The sequence below is a fragment of the Musca autumnalis genome, unplaced genomic scaffold (assembly GCF_047663935.1).
Source record: "Musca autumnalis isolate F117 unplaced genomic scaffold, ASM4766393v1 scaffold_1, whole genome shotgun sequence".
Taxonomy (NCBI): Eukaryota; Metazoa; Arthropoda; class Insecta; order Diptera; family Muscidae; genus Musca; species Musca autumnalis.
Genome location: NW_027411644.1, coordinates 34,297,630 through 34,319,882, shown reverse-complemented (window position 1 = coordinate 34,319,882; position 22,253 = coordinate 34,297,630). Strand labels below are relative to the sequence as shown.

At 34.6% G+C, this 22,253-nt stretch overlaps 3 protein-coding genes across 3 annotated transcripts; 1 reads left to right on the top strand and 2 right to left on the bottom strand.

Moving 5' to 3' along the window:
• Window positions 1-4,868: 4,868 nt before the first annotated feature.
• pll (serine/threonine-protein kinase pelle) lies at window positions 4,869-7,993 on the bottom strand. Its single transcript, XM_073963424.1, has 5 exons — window positions 7,811-7,993; window positions 7,473-7,662; window positions 6,703-6,815; window positions 5,948-6,643; window positions 4,869-5,698 (listed from the first exon to the last, which is right to left on the bottom strand). Exons 2-5 carry the CDS (start codon window positions 7,644-7,646, stop codon window positions 5,185-5,187), a joined length of 1,497 nt encoding a protein of 498 aa, XP_073819525.1. The 5' UTR covers window positions 7,647-7,662; window positions 7,811-7,993; the 3' UTR covers window positions 4,869-5,184.
• A 10,665-nt stretch (window positions 7,994-18,658) lies between these two features.
• On the top strand, window positions 18,659-19,935 carry Unc50 (Unc50 RNA binding protein). The gene is made up of 4 exons (XM_073963423.1): window positions 18,659-19,121; window positions 19,182-19,247; window positions 19,317-19,676; window positions 19,738-19,935. The coding sequence occupies exons 1-4, from the start codon at window positions 18,878-18,880 to the stop codon at window positions 19,872-19,874; spliced, it is 807 nt and encodes a 268-aa protein (XP_073819524.1). The 5' UTR covers window positions 18,659-18,877; the 3' UTR covers window positions 19,875-19,935.
• A 776-nt stretch (window positions 19,936-20,711) lies between these two features.
• On the bottom strand, window positions 20,712-21,941 carry mRpL19 (mitochondrial ribosomal protein L19). Its single transcript, XM_073972043.1, has 3 exons — window positions 21,766-21,941; window positions 21,421-21,708; window positions 20,712-21,361 (listed from the first exon to the last, which is right to left on the bottom strand). The coding sequence occupies exons 1-3, from the start codon at window positions 21,827-21,829 to the stop codon at window positions 20,817-20,819; spliced, it is 897 nt and encodes a 298-aa protein (XP_073828144.1). The 5' UTR covers window positions 21,830-21,941; the 3' UTR covers window positions 20,712-20,816.
• Window positions 21,942-22,253: the final 312 nt, after the last annotated feature.

The following is a 22,253-nucleotide window of genomic DNA, read 5'->3' as shown; positions in this document are numbered from 1 at the left end:
AAAATCCCACGCCTATTGTCCTCTTTGGTTGCTTCTAAAAACCTTTAAAAAATCCACGCCTATTGTCCTCTTTGGTTGCTTCTAAAAACCTTTAAAAATCCACGCCTATTGTCCTCTTTGGTTGCTTCTAAAAACCTTTAAAAAATCCACGCCTATTGTCCTCTTTGGTTGCTTCTAAAAACCTTTAAAAAATCCACGCCTATTGTCCTCTTTGGTTGCTTCTAAAAACCTTTAAAAAATCCACGCCTATTGTCCTCTTTGGTTGCTTCTAAAAACCTTTAAAAAATCCACGCCTATTGTCCTCTTTGGTTGCTTCTAAAAACCTTTAAAAAATCCACGCCTATTGTCCTCTTTGGTTGCTTCTAAAAACCTTTAAAAAATCCACGCCTATTGTCCTCTTTGGTTGCTTCTAAAAACCTTTAAAAAATCCACGCCTATTGTCCTCTTTGGTTGCTTCTAAAAACCTTTAAAAAATCCACGCCTATTGTCCTCTTTGGTTGCTTCTAAAAACCTTTAAAAAATCCACGCCTATTGTCCTCTTTGGTTGCTTCTAAAAACCTTTAAAAAATCCACGCCTATTGTCCTCTTTGGTTGCTTCTAAAAACCTTTAAAAAAATCCACGCCTATTGTCCTCTTTGGTTGCTTCTAAAAACCTTTAAAAAATCCACGCCTATTGTCCTCTTTGGTTGCTTCTAAAAACCTTTAAAAAATCCACGCCTATTGTCCTCTTTGGTTGCTTCTAAAAACCTTTAAAAAATCCACGCCTATTGTCCTCTTTGGTTGCTTCTAAAAACCTTTAAAAAATCCACGCCTATTGTCCTCTTTGGTTGCTTCTAAAAACCTTTAAAAAATCCACGCCTATTGTCCTCTTTGGTTGCTTCTAAAAACCTTTAAAAAATCCACGCCTATTGTCCTCTTTGGTTGCTTCTAAAAACCTTTAAAAAATCCACGCCTATTGTCCTCTTTGGTTGCTTCTAAAAACCTTTAAAAAATCCACGCCTATTGTCCTCTTTGGTTGCTTCTAAAAACCTTTAAAAAATCCACGCCTATTGTCCTCTTTGGTTGCTTCTAAAAACCTTTAAAAAATCCACGCCTATTGTCCTCTTTGGGTTGCTTCTAAAAACCTTTAAAAAATCCACGCCTATTGTCCTCTTTGGTTGCTTCTAAAAACCTTTAAAAAATCCACGCCTATTGTCCTCTTTGGTTGCTTCTAAAAACCTTTAAAAAATCCACGCCTATTGTCCTCTTTGGTTGCTTCTAAAAACCTTTAAAAAATCCACGCCTATTGTCCTCTTTGGTTGCTTCTAAAAACCTTTAAAAAATCCACGCCTATTGTCCTCTTTGGTTGCTTCTAAAAACCTTTAAAAAATCCACGCCTATTGTCCTCTTTGGTTGCTTCTAAAAACCTTTAAAAAATCCACGCCTATTGTCCTCTTTGGTTGCTTCTAAAAACCTTTAAAAAATCCACGCCTATTGTCCTCTTTGGTTGCTTCTAAAAACCTTTAAAAAATCCACGCCTATTGTCCTCTTTGGTTGCTTCTAAAAACCTTTAAAAAATCCACGCCTATTGTCCTCTTTGGTTGCTTCTAAAAACCTTTAAAAAATCCACGCCTATTGTCCTCTTTGGTTGCTTCTAAAAACCTTTAAAAAATCCACGCCTATTGTCCTCTTTGGTTGCTTCTAAAAACCTTTAAAAAATCCACGCCTATTGTCCTCTTTGGTTGCTTCTAAAAACCTTTAAAAAATCCACGCCTATTGTCCTCTTTGGTTGCTTCTAAAAACCTTTAAAAAAATCCACGCCTATTGTCCTCTTTGGTTGCTTCTAAAAACCTTTAAAAAATCCACGCCTATTGTCCTCTTTGGTTGCTTCTAAAAACCTTTAAAAAATCCACGCCTATTGTCCTCTTTGGTTGCTTCTAAAAACCTTTAAAAAATCCACGCCTATTGTCCTCTTTGGTTGCTTCTAAAAACCTTTAAAAAATCCACGCCTATTGTCCTCTTTGGTTGCTTCTAAAAACCTTTAAAAAATCCACGCCTATTGTCCTCTTTGGTTGCTTCTAAAAACCTTTAAAAAATCCACGCCTATTGTCCTCTTTGGTTGCTTCTAAAACCTTTAAAAAATCCACGCCTATTGTCCTCTTTGGTTGCTTCTAAAAACCTTTAAAAAATCCACGCCTATTGTCCTCTTTGGTTGCTTCTAAAAACCTTTAAAAAATCCACGCCTATTGTCCTCTTTGGTTGCTTCTAAAAACCTTTAAAAAATCCACGCCTATTGTCCTCTTTGGTTGCTTCTAAAAACCTTTAAAAAATCCACGCCTATTGTCCTCTTTGGTTGCTTCTAAAAACCTTTAAAAAATCCACGCCTATTGTCCTCTTTGGTTGCTTCTAAAAACCTTTAAAAAATCCACGCCTATTGTCCTCTTTGGTTGCTTCTAAAAACCTTTAAAAAATCCACGCCTATTGTCCTCTTTGGTTGCTTCTAAAAACCTTTAAAAAATCCACGCCTATTGTCCTCTTTGGTTGCTTCTAAAAAACCTTTAAAAAATCCACGCCTATTGTCCTCTTTGGTTGCTTCTAAAAACCTTTAAAAAATCCACGCCTATTGTCCTCTTTGGTTGCTTCTAAAAACCTTTAAAAAATCCACGCCTATTGTCCTCTTTGGTTGCTTCTAAAAACCTTTAAAAAATCCACGCCTATTGTCCTCTTTGGTTGCTTCTAAAAACCTTTAAAAATCCACGCCTATTGTCCTCTTTGGTTGCTTCTAAAAACCTTTAAAAAATCCACGCCTATTGTCCTCTTTGGTTGCTTCTAAAAACCTTTAAAAATCCACGCCTATTGTCCTCTTTGGTTGCTTCTAAAAACCTTTAAAAAATCCACGCCTATTGTCCTCTTTGGTTGCTTCTAAAAACCTTTAAAAAATCCACGCCTATTGTCCTCTTTGGTTGCTTCTAAAAACCTTTAAAAAAATCCACGCCTATTGTCCTCTTTGGTTGCTTCTAAAAACCTTTAAAAAATCCACGCCTATTGTCCTCTTTGGTTGCTTCTAAAAACCTTTAAAAAATCCACGCCTATTGTCCTCTTTGGTTGCTTCTAAAAACCTTTAAAAAATCCACGCCTATTGTCCTCTTTGGTTGCTTCTAAAAACCTTTAAAAAATCCACGCCTATTGTCCTCTTTGGTTGCTTCTAAAAACCTTTAAAAAATCCACGCCTATTGTCCTCTTTGGTTGCTTCTAAAAACCTTTAAAAAATCCACGCCTATTGTCCTCTTTGGTTGCTTCTAAAACCTTTAAAAAATCCACGCCTATTGTCCTCTTTGGTTGCTTCTAAAAACCTTTAAAAAATCCACGCCTATTGTCCTCTTTGGTTGCTTCTAAAAACCTTTAAAAAATCCACGCCTATTGTCCTCTTTGGTTGCTTCTAAAAACCTTTAAAAAATCCACGCCTATTGTCCTCTTTGGTTGCTTCTAAAAACCTTTAAAAATCCACGCCTATTGTCCTCTTTGGTTGCTTCTAAAAACCTTTAAAAAATCCACGCCTATTGTCCTCTTTGGTTGCTTCTAAAAACCTTTAAAAAATCCACGCCTATTGTCCTCTTTGGTTGCTTCTAAAAACCTTTAAAAAATCCACGCCTATTGTCCTCTTTGGTTGCTTCTAAAAACCTTTAAAAAATCCACGCCTATTGTCCTCTTTGGTTGCTTCTAAAAACCTTTAAAAAATCCACGCCTATTGTCCTCTTTGGTTGCTTCTAAAACCTTTAAAAAATCCACGCCTATTGTCCTCTTTGGTTGCTTCTAAAAACCTTTAAAAAATCCACGCCTATTGTCCTCTTTGGTTGCTTCTAAAAACCTTTAAAAAATCCACGCTATTGTCCTCTTTGGTTGCTTCTAAAAACCTTTAAAAAATCCACGCCTATTGTCCTCTTTGGTTGCTTCTAAAAACCTTTAAAAAATCCACGCCTATTGTCCTCTTTGGTTGCTTCTAAAAACCTTTAAAAAATCCACGCCTATTGTCCTCTTTGGTTGCTTCTAAAAACCTTTAAAAAATCCACGCCTATTGTCCTCTTTGGTTGCTTCTAAAAACCTTTAAAAATCCACGCCTATTGTCCTCTTTGGTTGCTTCTAAAAACCTTTAAAAAATCCACGCCTATTGTCCTCTTTGGTTGCTTCTAAAAACCTTTAAAAAATCCACGCCTATTGTCCTCTTTGGTTGCTTCTAAAAACCTTTAAAAAATCCACGCCTATTGTCCTCTTTGGTTGCTTCTAAAAACCTTTAAAAAATCCACGCCTATTGTCCTCTTTGGGTTGCTTCTAAAAACCTTTAAAAAATCCACGCCTATTGTCCTCTTTGGTTGCTTCTAAAAACCTTTAAAAATCCACGCCTATTGTCCTCTTTGGTTGCTTCTAAAAACCTTTAAAAAATCCACGCCTATTGTCCTCTTTGGTTGCTTCTAAAAACCTTTAAAAAATCCACCCCTATTGTCCTCTTTGGTTGCTTCTAAAAACCTTTAAAAAATCCACGCCTATTGTCCTCTATGTATGGGGTGCTAAAAATCTTTAAAAAATGGATGGGGTGCTAAAAATCTTTAAAAAACCCAAGCCTATTGTCCTCTATGGATGGGGTGCTAAAAATCTTTAAAAAATCCACGCCTATTGTCCTCCTTTAAAAATCCCCGTTTATTGTGGTTTAGGGTATCCCTAAAAACCTTTTAAAAATCCACGCTCTTTGTGTGGGGTGCTAAAAATCTTTCAAAAACCCCACGCCTTTGTACTCTTTGGATGGTCCTAAAAATGTTTAAAAAAATCTGCGATAATTTCCCTTAAAAATCCACCTTAACTTCCTTAAATAAAAAAAAACAACAAAAACGAACTTGTAAAGAATTCGTAAAAAAATATATATATTTTTATAAAAAATAATTTATATACAGAGGCACTTGGGAATGTATAAATTGTAGGTTATGTTCGCTGCAAACTAAATTTTTACAGCTTTGTCAACTTAACAAATACTTTTTTTATATTTATTTTGGAGTCAGTTTATCCTCACACATTTTGTCTGATTGTTGTATAGAAGGAATGTAAAAGACTCCGCGAGAGTTTTGTAATAATAATAACAATAATTAATTGCACAATGCCAAACTGGAATGTTTTCTTTTTAGGTTAGGTGATCCACATTTCTCCCATAAAATTTCAAATCGAATATTCGGTTGCCTTACTATTAAAAATTCGAACTAAATCTTCCATATTTGGTCGTTCTAATGGATCATCTTTGATGCATTCCAAACCCAATTCAATGCCCATTATACAAAGTGACTTATCTTCGGGCTTCAATGCAATACCTTTAACGATTAAATCTTCGATGGTCCTAGTCTGTAGCAGAACTTTAATATAATCTTTTAAAAAGTTCTTATTATCTCTAGCCGATGGTAGACCGGTAAACATTTCAAGTAGAACCACGCCAAAGCTGAAGGTGTCAACATGTTTACTTAAACGATGAAGATTGGCAAATTCGGGGGGCAAATATCCTTTTGTGCCGTAAACATGGGAAACTTTGATATATGAATTGTCTCGGGGACCTTCACGAGCCAAACCAAAATCGCCAATTTTTGGTTGTAAACATTGATCGAGGAGTATATTCCCGGGTTTAATGTCACAATGTATGAGAGATTTATTGGGCAGCAGTGTGTGGAGGAATAGAATGCCACTGTAATGGAAAACAAGGTAATTAGGAGGAACTTCATTAAATCTTGATTTACAATGGAGAATTTAAGTTGCCACAAGTTTTAAATTGTTGGAGAGAGTAATGGTTGTGAGACATGGAGGTCAATAAAATATGAAATTGAATGACAAATAGAGAATAATTTCTGGACCTCTTAACAACATCTCTCACCAGTAACCACAGAATTGTGACAATCAAACTTCCCCTAATGTAAATCATGTTTAATTTTCTTACCGTGCCGTCCCTGCGCTAATATCAATTCTCTGCTGTATCGTCAGCGGTGGATGTTTATTATTAATATTCAAACGATCATATAGTGCTCCGCCCTTCATCAGCTGATACACCAGACATGGCTTCTCTCCGGTAATACAATAACCATATATGGGCAAAATATTGTCATGGCGATAACGAAACAAACAATTCAATTCGTTGCGACTTTGTTGTAGCTGAACTTTAGCCTGTTCACGACCATCCGAATCCTTATAGGTCATTAGTTTAATGGCAACATCTGTCATTTTGAAAACACCGCGATAGACAACACCAAAACCACCTTTACCCAAACGGTTACGTTCATCCCAATTATTTGTACCCTCGATGAGTTCTGTATAATCGATTTCCGGAAGTCCGGTGTCATGGTTTTTATTAATTTTATTTTCTGTCATGGGTGGCTCGTGATTTCGTTGTAATTCAGAACGACTTCGATAGGAATTATTATTTCGATCTTGACCGGTATTATTGTTGTCAGATGAAACCACGCTAGAGTTTGTGGTGGTGGATGGTGTTAAATTATTATTGTTCTTGGGGCTTTTATCCGCTGTGCTTGAAGTGGCTAACATTTTGGTAAAATCTGGGCGGCTTTTTGGTATCATCAAATGATATTCTTTCGGAACATAATCTTTAATTATACGCAACCCTTCATATGCTTTGATGCTACGAAAAAGATAGAGAAAGAGAGTCAGTTACACACAATTAAGGGGTTAGAAACTTACCTATACAATACCATATATAGTTCCAATATACTATGATTGTATTTACCACCCCAAATTTTAAGAAATTCATTTGTGGGAGATTTGTCGGTTCCCTTAATGTGTCTGTAAATATCCTGAAAAGAAATATGGAAATGATAGATTGATAAAATATGGACTCTTCCGTAACAAAAAATATACAATTTGATAAGTAATGACAAACAGTTGTGATAAAAATGTCTTGATTTTCGCAAAAATCAGTTGATCGACTTATTCAAGACCAGATCAAAGGAACAAATAAAAAATTAAGCCATGATAACCAAAACTGATAATTAACATGTTATACAAGGTGGAAAACAAATGTTTTCAAAACGTAATGACGGTTTCAAAATACCCCATTTATCCTGTAAATATTTAAAAATCATGTCATTTTATGATTTTTTACTTACTAAGGATTAACTACTAACAAGTATCAACATTAATAGGTATATACTATATATACTACCTCTACTAAGAGGGTTGCCATATGGTCCAAGGGGGTATTACATGTAAACAATGCTATAGGCCCTGGTTATGGGCCTAGGTGCATAATAATCCATTTTCTTAGCATGAAAACAATTACTTGTCAAACTGTATATCGTTGTAATCTGGCGGTAGACAGGCCAAAGAAATCAACAAGGGGGCCTTCAAATGATCTTCTTAAGTCCACAATTATTGTGGAGTATGTAAAGATACCCCTAAAATTCTTACAGCAAGGGTATGGTAAATTTGTATCAATCTTTCTTTTTACTCACTTTAATATTCTCATCATCAAACTTCATCGTTTGGGCCATCTGCTTCCATGCATTCAATCCATCTATATAATTGCATAGTTGTTGGGTAATTGACATCGGCAAGTCATAAATAAATCCATTTGTGGCTATACGAGGAGCGCTAAATGCTTTGGACTTTGTTGCAGAACTGGACATCTTTTTCGAGATTCAACTGAGTCATTAATATTTGTTGCACGTTTAGTTTTGATTCGACACACACGAACACCAACAACAAGATATATATATAGGAGAAATTAAAAGATGCAATTAAGATGCATTTTCAATCGGAGAAAATAATATAAATAGTAATAATAATTTACCTTATTTTTGGAAATTCGAGTGAGGTATTGTCAATATTGTATTGTGAATATGTAATAAACAAAAAATAAAATCCAAGAAACTTTGCAAAAACTGGAAATAAAACGAGTGGAGTCAGGGGAATAGGAATTAATAAAAACAAATAAATAAATAAATCGTAGAGAAAAAATTTCGATTTATTAGTCGATTTTTTTTTGGATAGTTGCCAAGATATCGATTTTGCTGTTATCGATTCAACATTTGGGATGTTCAGTGTCCTAATTAACAGGTCTTCCAGCAAAAACAGTTGGTCATGACTTTTTACTTTAAATGTCTACCATGATGAAATTATAAAGGTGGCGTAAAACGGCCAGCTGATTGGTTTCAATCTGTCAATTTTTTTGTTATTGTGAATAAATTGTATGAAAACGAAAACAAACATTTTGACATTTTGAAGAATTTTCGGCCAAAATAGAGTTGTTGTTGTGTTGTTTAGGCCATGTTTATATTATAGCCTTTTACAGGGTTAACCTTCTTTTTGAGGATTTATTTGTAAATGTATCTAATGGCACAATAATACAGATACAATGCTAAAAACAGCTGATTATCACACTAGTTGTCAAAATGCATTATTGTGAATAAAATCACATACAAAATGTAAAGAAGCAATTCACAGTAATGCATTATTGTGAGCAAATTTGACGTTTCACATGATTTGACGTTTGACATGATTCATATACATAAATGTTGTGTACGGGAACGTAAAAGTGGTAAAAATTGTAAAAACTTTTTAGTTCTTGGGCAAAGCTTTGATGTTGTTGTCTTTTTGTTGTACTACTTACGTGACCTGATAAATAGATCTTGGGTTAGGCCCATACCTATATACGGACGTGTACCCAGGGCGTGTGTGGTGAACAAAGTAGAACACATGTATTCTTATGAGAACTACCGAAAAACGTCGAGCGTATACTTTTTGTAAGTTGAAAAAATTTAACTTTGACAGAACGTTATTGTTTGTATGTTTGTGTGTTTCGTATTTTGAAAACAAAAGCCCAACAAAAACTGAAATCCAATTAATTGCAAAGGAAAATTATTTATTTTACGAAAGAAAACATTGAAATAAGTTTTGGTCACGGATTTGGTATTTTAAATGTTGTTGCGTGTGGCACTCAATTAAATATATTTTTTTATAAATTTAATAAAAAAACCCGGCAGCATGTCTCAAAGGTGTTGTTTGTTGCTGCCGGCGAATAAAAAAATGAGCAAACCGGATACAGTAGGCGGCCGGTTCATTGGTAAAATCTGTAGTGTTGCCAGCTTAAAACCGATTGACAACAAAATGCAGTACTGTAGGGGCCTATAGGTGTCTATAGATTCACAGTGGGACGTAAATGTTGGGTTGAAAATGGAAACGATAAATGTCGAATAATCCGCGAAAATGGGAAATGTGGAAAATCGGCATCGGTTAAGGGCCATATAAAAGGCATAACGGGGCGAAAATCTGATTAGAAGCTTCTGGTGCGTTAAAGGAAGCCATTTTCCTAATACCCCGGTTACACTATTGAAGGTTAACCCACTGGGTTTAATAGATCCAGTGGGTTAATCTTTGCTGGTTACACTTAGCTTTTCGAGGATATAAACTGTCAGCTGATGTTTGTTTACGTATACATACAAAATAACTAATAAAGTCGTGTGTTACACTTTTACAATTTCTCGTGTGAGATATCGTCCCCTCTTTGCTCATATTGGTATATTTTACACACAGGGATACATTTTTGTATCATGGTATCAATCGTACTTTTTGTTAAAAAAGTGTCTAATGAAAAAAAAAAATAAATAATTTTATGATTTCCAAATAACTTTAGATTATTAACTCCATAAAATCTCATGCGACTAATCGTAAACGTGTAAAACACGACAAACTCTGTTGCAAAAACAGTTGCAACTTTTGGTACTTTTTGAGTAGAGTTGGATTTTTTTGCACAAATACCGAATACAACACTGTATTTTTGGTGGATTTGTGCCGGATTTAAAATAAACCCAGCCATAACAGGATTTAATTTTTGTATGGCAAATCTGGTCAGATTTGAGCAGATTAAGCAAATAAATCCTCATGAAGTGGGTTAACCCGGCAAAAAGCTGTAGTGTAACCGTGCTATAAGGTCCTGTTTAAATCCCCCATACAATAATAATAAAAAGTGGAAAACTTAAAATTTTTATAATACAAAGTTTTGTTTTATTGTCATTGAACGTGTGTGTGTTTTTACATTAAGCTTTGTGCGTGATAAACAACAGTAAGTTTTGCTTTGTTGTGTGTAGAAGTATAGTTATGGGAACGTTGTTTTTTTTTATTTATTAAAGATAACGCCAACACCAGTAAATCAACACTGTCTGAACTACTGGCCCCTCCTAATATCTATAGGGAGGAGGTCAGTCATTTTTGTGGCGATTCAGCCTTTAATGTATGAAGAATACCGCCAGAAATTGATGAAAATTTACCAAGAGTTTTCGGTAAAAGCCAGCCCAAATTTTGTGGCAATTCCAGCCAAAGACCAGGAAAATAGCCTGTATTGGTTGTAGCTAATTGTGGACGTTGGCAGCAAAATCTTTCAATCTGGATTTATGTCTTTCAATTAAAGAAGTATTCAGCCTTGAGATGTGTCTGCATTAAACAGCAAATGAATTATCTGGAAATATATAGAAATGCCATTTATTAAATAACACAGAGTCAAGGTAAAAACGTTACTATTTATGCTTACCAATTTTGATGTGGCCGTCCATTAAACTGGCCAAAAGTGAAGGTTTTCCGTGGCTTCCTAAAAAAAATAAGATTTATGGATTATTGATGACTTAAAATTTTGCTAAAACAAGTTATAATTTCAACTAAATATTAAATTAGAATTTCATTTTTAACAATATATTAAGTGTGTTGTCCGTAGTTAGAAATCTAGAATATAAGATATTTAAACTTTGTGAGAATTTTTAACGCCAGGGATCTACGTGAGAGTAGGGTTACCTCTTTCCTACGTAAGGAATAATTTCAAGCTTATAGCGTATGGACCATATGGTAATGTCCATTTCCACTAACTAAGAGAGCTCTGTTAGGAAGTAGGAATGTTAAGTAAAGTGGCCAGATTGGCAATGTTGTCGGTAGCCGAGTAAATGGCTCGCATTTATAAGGTCTGGTGGTAGAAATTCAAAATTGACATTTTTATGTTCTCTTTGTTTTAGAGCTAAGTTTTTTTTATATGTGAATAAAATGTTTTAATGTTTGATTCTAGTACCAAAAATGAATCTTTAAGTGTTTTCTGTAAGAGAGGAAAATAGGGGTATTTTAATGTGAGGTAAGTGTGTGTGGAAATTGGGGCCCTTTAAATTTTATGTTTTGTCTGTATGCCAGGATGAAAGGGTCAAGGCAGGGTGGGCAAAGTGGAGGAACTGTAACACCAAGTTCCTTCATCATGTTTGTATGTAGTGTTGTGTCGTTTTGTTTGTTTTTATATCGAGTCCCTTTTTCATTTATTGTTCGACCCCTAGGGCTGATGGTGGCAGGGTTGGGAATCCCCCTGAAAGTGATGCCCCGGACTGAGCAGCTGGAACCCCACCATAGCGCCGCATTAGGCGGTACGTAACAATGTGATTTTGTACTCAACGTATTTGGGTAATAAGGACGCTCAGAGAGCAGTTTTTTGGTAGGTTGTTGAAATATTTGTATACGTCCCGTCGTTGTTTAGGTTTAGCAGTTACAGGTAGAGTTGTGTCGTTCATGAACGAACCGGCTCAAAGGAACGATTCCGTGAAAAGAACGAACGGATCCGTATCCAGCTCATTCTTTTATATCGTTCATTTAGATTCCCGATGGACGAGTCATTGCTGCTTACAAAATTAGCAGCATTGGTTTTGCAGTCAAACTCTAAACAAACGCTGCGTTAGCGCAATCAGCACAAATTTCCACACAAAACAAACTATGATTCAGAGCTACTATCGCTCAGTAACTCACCTCATTCAGTAGCACATCTCGGTCATATCTTTCTTTTGCATCATTCGTTCATCTGGTTCTTTCAAATCAAAACCACCACCACTACGTTCAGAAACAAAACCACCCCCATTAGCACACAATGTGTCATTCGTGAACATGGTACAATTAGAAAGGTAGATGCCTCAGCCCAGGTGATCGAATCTAAAACATCAAAAAACTATGAATTCGCCATGAAAAATCAAAACAAAAAACCATATGATTCGGTAAGTAAGAGATAGCATGTCTACACTTTATAGACAAACACAAGCGATAAAAAGAGACAACAAGAGACCATTTGCCGAAAATTTTGACAGTTTACATTACAAAAAAAGTTGCTTTGTTGTAGCAATTCGCCGATGCATCTACCTTTCTTATTGTACCATGTTCGTGAACGAACATTTTCAAAAGAACGATTCGGTGAAAGGAACGACGGAGTCAAATGCAGCAGAGAACGAACGACTTCAAAAGAAAATAATACAGTCAAATGTATTGTTGAACGAAAAAGAGCCAACGAACGAACTAAACGACCCGGATCTTTTTGGTGAACGGAATGAAAAAGATCGATCCGATCAATGAACGAGATTGCCCAACACTAGTTACAGGTGTAAACTGCTGTCATGGTACAAATACACAGGTAGCCGCATCGGCAATTGTTGGCAACATAAAGGGCTGTTTACACCATCTATCAATGTCATATGAGCTGCCATTTCTTTCACCCATTCGACATTCTCTATGTTTGTCAAAATTGATGTCATCCATACAACTTTCAATTTGTGCGTTCATACCTGCAAGTGTTATTTTCGTATGACATAACCTAAAAATATAAAAACAGCTGTTTTTGTCATTATTTACGTTTATTGTTGAGTTGCAATTTTGCGCAAATTTTAATTTTGGTTGAAGGAAACTGAATTGGTAGAATTGGTGTTTGGAGTTATAGAGGCATTCATGTTTTTGCCACCAAACAATCATTTCAAAGACTGCTTCTTTCGACCAATCGATCTGAAAATAACATTATAAGCGCCATTTATTATTTTTTTTATTAATAGATGAAGTATTACATATTCAATTAAGTTAAATTATAAATTCAATATAAAATAATGGTAATTAACATCTATATGTGGCTTAGCTTTATAGCTGTTTGCCATATTATATATAAGCTACTTTTTTTTTTTTTTAAACAATACTTCAATAATTGCATTAGAACTTATGTATATTCATTTAGTATAAGGTTTCTATATTTAAAACATGATATAATATATTTGTATAGTATGTTAAAATCCGCACCATTTAAAGCATTTAATACCTCATTTACTGAAAGAATATTAGTACCAAAATATTTGATTCTAAAAGCTGAATAAATAGGGCATATGCCAATAAAATGCAAAGTGTTTTCTGGTTCGTTCAAATTACAAATTGTACAAAGACCGTTTGAGTTGTTATTGCCTGCAAACAATTTCGAATTTAGGTCAAACATCCCGCCTCTAGCTTTTATAATCAAACTTGTTACATGAGCAGATAAATCTCTTGTAAGGTTGGGTATTACATTATAATCCAGCTGGGCGTATAGGTCATGGGATTGTGAATTTCTTGCAGAGGTACAGAAATCGTTGTATTCTGTAGCATTTAATGATTCAATAATATCCTTCCAATAGCTACATTTTGGTAGATTCATATTGGGAGGAGAATAATTCAATTTTTCACAAATGTTTGACCATTCCTTTGCCCAATAAATATTGAGTTCTATAACCTTTTCTGCAAGTATGCGCGGTAGTCTTTGTGGGTTCAATCGCAGTACTCTATTTACGTAACATAAATGCATTTTTAAATTATGTGTATACAAAGTGGGAAGACCAGATTCTATATAAACCATATAGTTTGGGGTATTGTTCGGGAGGTATAACATTCGTTTGACAAAAATCGTAACAGCTTTTCTACATTATCGTTCTTTTGAAACCCCCATATTTGTGCAGCATAAAACATAATCGATCTAGAGCAAGCATTAAAAATTTTCATTTTATTGGTTTTCGTAATTTTTGGATGGTTTATGTATTTAGACCAAGTTGAATTGATGGCCAACTTTGAAGAACTAAGCTTTGATTCTAAATGTGCATTAAACGATAAGTTATGTGTAAGTTCAATTCCGAGGTAGCAGTATCTGTTAACAATTTCAATCTCTTGATTTGCATAATGCCATTTCAAAGTACCAGATATCCTATTTCCTTTACGAAAAACCAGAATTTTTGATTTTAATAGATTAACCGTTCAACGCCATTTAAGACAATAGATTTCTAAAGCATCAATCATTTGTTGTAAACCGTTTGGTGAGTCGGATAGAATGACAATGTCATCGGCATAAAGTAATACTTTGATATCAATATCTGCAACATTTACGCCTCCAGGCAATGCATCTGGCAGATCATTTAGATATATCGGAAAAAGTGTTGGACTGAGTAAGCAACCCTGTTTTACACCGGAATTTACACAAAACGAGTTTGAGTACGAATTGTCATCCCAGACCTTTGTTGTTGTATCCTGGTATAATCCTTGCAATATTCTAATTACTTTTGATGATAAACCCATACAAGCTAGCTTATAAAAAAGGCTGTTTCTAGGTATAAGGTCAAAAGCAGTAGAAAAATCTACAAAAAATGCATAAGTTGGCTTATTATTGCTACGTTGAAGATAGACTATATTGACCAGATTAAAAATATTATCTACCGTTGAATAATCTTTCCTGAATCCTGCTTGAAATTCATTAAGAATTTGATTTCTCTCCAGCCAGCTAGTAATTCGATTTAGCAATATATTGTTGAATATTTTAGACATACTGTCTAAAAGTGATAGCCCTCTATAATTTCTAGCAATATTTGGATCACCTTTCTTAAAAAGGGGGATCAATATAGATTGCTTGAACGATGTAGGGATTTCCTCATGTAAGAATATTTTGTTAAAAACCAATAAAAGGTCTTTTAAAAAATTGCGAGGTGCATATTTGTAGAATTCGTAAGGTATGCCATCTTGACCTGGCGATTTCTTGGGCTTTAACCCTTGTAAAACATTGGCAAGTTCACAAAATTCAAACGTAGAATCCAAGAAAGGTTCCACAACGTATGGCATGCACCAGCTTATGAACTGTTTATTCACATTCTTCTGAAGAATACTTTCGAAGTACAATCTAAGTTGGTCAGCACTGTGATTTCCTCTAGGTGACTGTACTTGATTTTTTAATGATTCTGCCAAGGCCCACCAATCTTTACTACATTTTATTGAGTCGAGCTTCTTAAGGTTATTGTTGTAGAACTCACGTTTCTTTTCAGCGCAAAGGAATCTAAATTTGGCTCTTGATAATAAGTAGAGTTGTCTATTGACTAGCTTATAGGACTTTCGATATTTCTTTAAATTCCGTTTCATGTTTGATCTCAAACGAAAACATTTCCAATCGAACCATTTTTGATGTGGGTCAAATACAGTTCTATTCTTACTGACGTTAGATTCTCTTATCCTTGTAACGACTTGTTCAATCATCTGATTTACACTGAAGTTTGGTGAATAGCACGAATTTCTTGACAGCGAACATAAGTTATTTTGGTACTGTATTTTATACTTGTCCCTCCAGATAAGTTTTTGTATTGGCTGAAGGCTACTTTCAGCACTAATTCGATTTTTATTTTGAATTTTTAGTTCTAAACTTAAAGGCATGTGATCTGAAAAGATTTTAGTATCGACATGTAATTTGGAAACAAACTGTAAAAAATTATGAGAACATATATAATAATCAATGACTGAACTCCCCATTACTCCGCAAAAAGTAAAATTACCATTAGTGTCATCAGAAGTTCTACCATTTAAAACAATACCACCGATGTCTTCAATAATTTTTAATAGTTTTCTACCATTTGAATTAATACATTTATCTTTGGATTGGCGACATTCATTAATATATGGATAATCATATATAAGGCTTTCGTCTAGAATCTGTTCTTCTCCAATCCTAGCGTTCAAATCACCCATAATGCAAAAATTATTTGAACTGAATTCTTTTAAAAAACTTTCGAAACTTTCGGCATCTCTTTTCCACTTCGTACAATTTAGATATGAGGGAATCAGGTGATAAACACTGCCATTGAAATTTGCAGATAAAACCGTGTATCCATTGACATCAATAAATTCAAGTTTGAGTGTGTTTTTAATGGTCTTTTTATTTACTTTACTGAATATTTAAATACACATACCTTTCCATTTTCTTTTTTAAACGATTTTGTTTTTCATTTTTTGTTTGAGAATGTCAGAAAACATCTGATAAATTTATGTTTACATACGAGAATGCCGTATCAAATAGAGCGCTCCCTAAATGAAAAATTTACATATGAGTTGCCAAATCATTTTGATAGATGAAAATTTTCATAGTGTTTACACTATGTGTACAACACTCGCAGGTAGAAAATTTGGCATCTCATACGACATTGATAGATGGTGTAAACAACCCTTAAGATGTCAAAATTTGACATCAATTCAATGCAATTGACACATTATAGTCGTGTTCCTTTACGTGCCTGAGGTTACCAGTTTTTACCACTTTTTACCCGCAAAGTGTTCCCTTACTTTCAAAAGCATACAATTTATATGATAGCAGTTCACCACTTTTACCATTTCTTGCCACAGTTACCATTTTTAAAAATAAAGGAACAGACCGTATGTTACCATCAGCTGGCGTGATAATCAGTGTTGCCGTTTTGGGCATTTCGGCCCAAATTTGGGCCGAATAAAAAATAATTTATTATTTTGGGCCGATGGGCGGCCGAAATCCCTTTTGGGCCGTTTTCATGCAAATAATTTTAAACAATATTTTATAAAATATCAAATATTAGTCTTTGGGCTATTATTACATGCTTACTTTTACTATTGGATGGATTTGAAAACGTAAAATAAAGCAATTTGGTGGCATTAAAAATATAATTTTCACAATAAAACTTAATGCCAAGAAGGTCCTCCTAGTAGTTTAATTGTCACTTTTAACTTTTAGTTATATAGTTAAGTATTTGGTAAAGATTCATGCATTGTGTTATAATAATAATAAGAGAATAGACTATAAAAGTGACCCAAATACCCCCCTTTATTACAACTCTTCTTTTGTTATAGTTGGATTTTGCGTACAGATCTACGAGTATAGCATTTCGGCTAACTTAAAGTTGAAAGTAATGGTTAAAGTGGAAGGAGGACCTTCTTTGTATTGGTTTCTTTTGCGTTTTCACATCCATCCAATAGTAAAAGAAAGGATGTAATAATGGCCCTTAAACTACTAAATACAATAACTCCATATAAGGTAACCTCAAACGAAGTTTTGCCTATTACGAACCAGGGGTTCAATTCTGTTTCTATGAAAATGTGAAATGAAAACTTTTATAAAGGAAATATATGTCAAATGAAAAAAATGATAAAGAAAATATTTTTCATTTCAAATTTTCATAGAACAAGAATCCAGCGCCAGGTATTAAATTTTCCCAGACTTGTAGAATGTCACCCCGATTTAATAATAACAGATTTTAATTTGCTAAGGCTCGGTGAAACTATACTTTCTTTCATCTCAAAGAACACATCTTATAATACCTTTGAAATTTCTGTTGTTGAAAAATAGTGCATATTCTTGAGGTAAATGGCTATCTGCGAAACCATCTTTTTTGTAAAAGCGTTTTGCGGTGCCAACGATAGCTCGAAAACGGATGGCCCGATCATAGTATATTTTTGTAAGCGTTTAAGGAACCTAATAAAATAGAATTTAAAAAAAAATATTCTTAAAAAAATTTGAGCTGTCAAAGTCAAAATTTCGGCTTTACCGAAAAAATTTACTGTTTTTGTCAAAAAATGGGCAAAATAATTTTTTAAATCCGACTAGCTTTAAGTCAAGCGTTTTATGTATTTAATAAGCTCACATGAATAATATAATAAGGTCATATGAAGATCGGTCAATTTGTTTTAGAGCTATCGTTGGCACCGACTTCAAAAACGCCGTTTCGAGAAACATGCACTTAAAGTTTATATGCTACATTCAAATCACAATAAATTGTTGCCTTCCTATCACTATATCTCAGACAATTTTTTGCGACATACTACCTTCACGTAAAAATAGACAATATTTTTTTTCGATTTTTCTAAATGTAATATAAGGCATCTATTAGAAATATATATTTTTGTTTTAATTTTTAATGTTGGGCCGTTCTAAGTCGTTTTGGGCCGTTTTTAGGAAAATTTTGGGCCGAAAAAATTTTTTCGAACGGCAACACTGAGTGATAATGCTACCTGTATTATTGTATCATGACTGCTGTCGGGTCATGGCACAATCATACAGGTACAACGGGAAAAACAGCTGATTATCACACTAGTTGTCAAAATGCATTATTGTAAATAACATTACATACAAAAGGTAAACAAACAATTCACAGTAATGCGTTATTGTGAACAAATTTTGACGTTTGGTATGGTAAGTCGTCCGACTATTGTTATCGATGGAACACCTTCTTATTCCGCCATGGTTACAGGTATAAACTGCTGTCAGGCAAATGCTGGAAATAGATCAAAAAAATTAACGAGATGAACGGAAGGAATTAGAAGAACGAAAGAGCCCTATTAAAGCATATCGAACAGGTAGTGGCATCGACTTTTTTGTAATATGTTTTTTCAAAAATTTCTTTATGTTGTTGGGGAAATTACAACAAAAATATATTTTTATAAAGGGATTTGACACTTCATATTCGAACAGCTGGTGTGATACCACTACCTTGGTAATTGTGCCATGAGCCCTATATAATTCCATTCGTTCTTTCGTGAGAATAGTTTACTTGAACTAATTCGTTCCGAACTACACAACTCTATTCATGATGTGTCAGAACTGTCAAACGGTTAAAAAGACAACATAATATCTTCTTTTAACAAAACGAAAAAATTTTCTTTAAGAAACAAGACGAAATATTGATAAAATGCGAAATTGTGCCCAATAACTATATAAATTATCATATAATTGTATATACTTGAGGAGATTTGCGAAAATATATACAAATAACATACAGCAACAACAATGAAACAATCGACATCGCCCACTCCATCAGTTGTCTCGAGTTATGTGGCCTCAAGAGGACAATCACCATTGCCTCCACCGGCCAATTACAAGAAGAATTGCCTTTCGGCCACAACAAAAAGTTACAAATATCTGAGACGTTTGCTAAAATTTAATCAAATGGATTTTGAATTTGCCCTGTGGCAAATGTTGTATTTGTTTGTAGCGCCACAAAAGGTCTATAGGAATTTTAATTATAGGAAACGTAAGTAGTCCGCTGTTATGTTAAAAAATATGGATGTTGTTAATTGGTATTTTTGAACAGAGACAAAATCACAATTTGCACGAGATGATCCTGCGTTTTTAGTGTTGTTCCTTGTTTGTTTGTGTGGTAAGTTAATTTTGGAATTTATGATGTTTGTTGTTTTTTTATATTGAAATGTGTGTTGTTCTTTTCCAGTCACATCACTGGGATTTGCTTGGGTCTTGGGCCTTAATGTATGGCAAAGTATATCGTTTATATTCTATGTGATCTTTGTTGATTGTATTTTTGCTGGTATTGTGGTGGCCACCTCCCTATGGTTGTTTACAAATCGTTATTTACGCACCAGCAATATAGAACCAGATGTGGAATGGGGCTACGCATTTGATGTCCATTTGAATGCCTTCTTTCCACCCTTAATGCTGTTGCATTTTATCCAATTGTTCTTCTACAATTGGTTAATTAGCAAGCCCTGGTTTTTATCGACTTTTCTGGGAAATACCTTTTGGCTTTTGGGCTTAAGCTATTATGTTTATATTACATTTTTGGGATATAATTGTAAGTATATATTTTGTTTTATTTATTTAAATTTTATCTAATTCTTGTTTTGTTCTTACAGGTATTCCACATTTGAAGAATACACGTCTCATTCTCATTCCTCTGCCCATAATCTTTCTTCTATATTTAATAACATTAATCATTAGTTGGAATGTAACCGTATCCTTTATAGACTTCTATAAATACCGAGTGTATTAGTTTAGAGATTAGCTTTAAAAGTTAAAAAAATGATTAAAACACAAAAATTGTAATATAAAAAGGAGTAGTCGTTTACTTCATTCAACATTAACAATTAAATGTTGCAGCGTCGAGGGAATGTTCAAGATACATTTCTAACAGTTGGACTATTTTGCAAAAATACACCTTATAAAACAGCTTACTGACCCATACTTTTTCGGTCACTAACATAAGTAAGTTAATAAGGAGTTGCTTAAAATTGCGACTACTTATTTAAGTGGTCGAAATAAAACCACTTATTTCGCGTGACATTCCCTTTTATAAAGTAAGGGCTAGTAAGGGGTTATATAAGGGGTATTTTTGAAGGGGTACTATGGATTAATTTGACGTCTGCCAAGGGGTGAATGGAGTATGATACAGGGTAATTATGAATGTTAACTCCCCGCGAGTTTTGTATTTCTGCCGCTTCCACTTGAAAGGAAAAGTGAGAAAACTCACGGGAGTTGATATTCATAATTGGGCCGATATAAAATAATATCCTTTTTCAGCAAAGAGAGAATAAACAGGGTATGTTCTCACAACTCGGTGTCTGTGAAAGAGCAATATCGCCCTGTTTAAGATTTGTTGTTGTTGCAGCAGCATAGAAACCTACGTAGAAGCATAGTTCTGATGCTGGGTTGGCAGCCGCTGGCCGAATACTATGGTTTCGGCTCAAGCCGGTACTGATGAACCCGCTGCCGTGGGATTGTTATAAAGTAACACCGTACAGACCGTGTCTGGCTTATATCAATGATCCAAATTTGCTCTCTTTGGTTTTATGAGCACACCTTAACTATTAAAATATCCAACAAACTAAACCTTCCAACTTAAAAATTCTTCTTTTATTACTTTTCGCATTATAACAAATTGTTTTAACAAATTTTCACTCTACGAATATTTTGTGGTTTAATTTAACGTTAACATCTAAGCCAATTTGGTGGGTTTAACAAATGAACGCTTGCGCTTATTTCTCTTACGTTGCAATTCCATTTGATGCAACTGTGAATAGACCTCGGCATAAATTTCCTTTTGCTCTTCCTCGGGAATTGTTGAACGATATTGTTTCATTAGATCATATTTCTCCCATGGTTTTTCATGTTCCTTTGCTGTGCGTCTACGCTTATCGGTAAGATATTCATCAATATTGGAAACACCTTTCAAATTTTGCCTTTCCCATCTCTCCAACCATGGACGTGGTCGTAAACGTACTTGTACATCATTTACCGGTACGGGGGCACCATCTTCCATAACTTCTGGCTCCATATTGGGATCGAAGGTGCTGAACTCAGGCAAAGCATCACGTAGATACAACAAATGATCATCAAGGCGTTTCTCCAGACGTAGAACTTCGATTTTTTGTATTGTGGGATCGTACATTTCATACAAGACCTCAACACCCTGTTCATCGATGATATTGCGTAAAATAAAACGGGCGCGCAGGCCACAACGTTCGCGTTGAATGCAAATGCCTTTTCCAATAAAATAAATGTTTTAAAAATTGCAACTCTTTATTTTGTTAATAACTCACCGACAAATCGACTAACTTTACCAGCTGCATGTGGATCTGAGCTAGTTACCGCCAGTATGGAACCCACATAGAACTCGGGTATTTCAATTTGTGAACGCCGGTCAATCATATCCAAACGCTCCAATTTTTCTCTAATTGGATTACGCCATTCCACTTTGGGATCTGGCAGAAATTCTGGATATATAAAACGATATGTGGTGGGGGCAACATTAGCGGTTTGTTTGCCACCACCACCATATTGCTGCTGTTGTTCCTTTTCCTTGGGCACTGCTTTTGTAGAGAACGTGACTAAAACGAGAAAATTTCAGAGCGTTTTGTAATCACTTTATTTTATGGAAAACCTACCAACTCTGGTGAAAATTGTTTGACGCATTAACGATGGCGTAACTAAACGTGTTGGTGCCAACATTTTGTATTATTTATTTATATTTAATTTAAATTTTCCCTTTCGAAAAAAAGAATTAAAAAACTAATGTAAATGAAATAATAGGGGCCAAACAGCTGATCAGAAAGTTGCCGTATTTTTTTGTAGCACAAGTGGTTTTTTGTTGATGTGGCAACATTATGAACAGCTGTTATTTACTTTGGGGGCGATGTGGCAAGTTCTTGTGTTTTTTTTTTCATAATTTTCTTGCATTTTCTTTTTGTTTAAATTATATAGGAAAATGTGTGCTGATTATAAAAATATACTTCACACTTCAGAACTTGTATATAATCGGGAAATTGCACAAGAATTTCTGCCAGAAAAACACCTCTTTATCATGCCATTTTATTAATTTACATGAATGCACACACACACACACACACACTTGACAAGTAGACAAAGCATAAGA

Coding starts and splice junctions, on each gene's coding strand:
- mRpL19 (XM_073972043.1), bottom strand. CDS start 21,829: ATGTTGGCACCAACACGTTTAGTTACGCCATCGTTAATGCGTCAAACA. Junction 21,709..21,765: donor AACAATTTTCACCAGAGTTG/GTAGGTTTTCCA, acceptor TTCTCGTTTTAG/TCACGTTCTCTACAAAAGCA. Junction 21,362..21,420: donor TAAAGTTAGTCGATTTGTCG/GTGAGTTATTAA, acceptor TTATTGGAAAAG/GCATTTGCATTCAACGCGAA.
- pll (XM_073963424.1), bottom strand. CDS start 7,646: ATGTCCAGTTCTGCAACAAAGTCCAAAGCATTTAGCGCTCCTCGTATA. Junction 6,644..6,702: donor CTATATATGGTATTGTATAG/GTAAGTTTCTAA, acceptor TCTTTTTCGTAG/CATCAAAGCATATGAAGGGT. Junction 5,699..5,947: donor ATTAGCGCAGGGACGGCACG/GTAAGAAAATTA, acceptor TTTCCATTACAG/TGGCATTCTATTCCTCCACA.
- Unc50 (XM_073963423.1), top strand. CDS start 18,878: ATGAAACAATCGACATCGCCCACTCCATCAGTTGTCTCGAGTTATGTG. Junction 19,122..19,181: donor GAATTTTAATTATAGGAAAC/GTAAGTAGTCCG, acceptor ATTTTTGAACAG/AGACAAAATCACAATTTGCA. Junction 19,248..19,316: donor GTTCCTTGTTTGTTTGTGTG/GTAAGTTAATTT, acceptor GTTCTTTTCCAG/TCACATCACTGGGATTTGCT.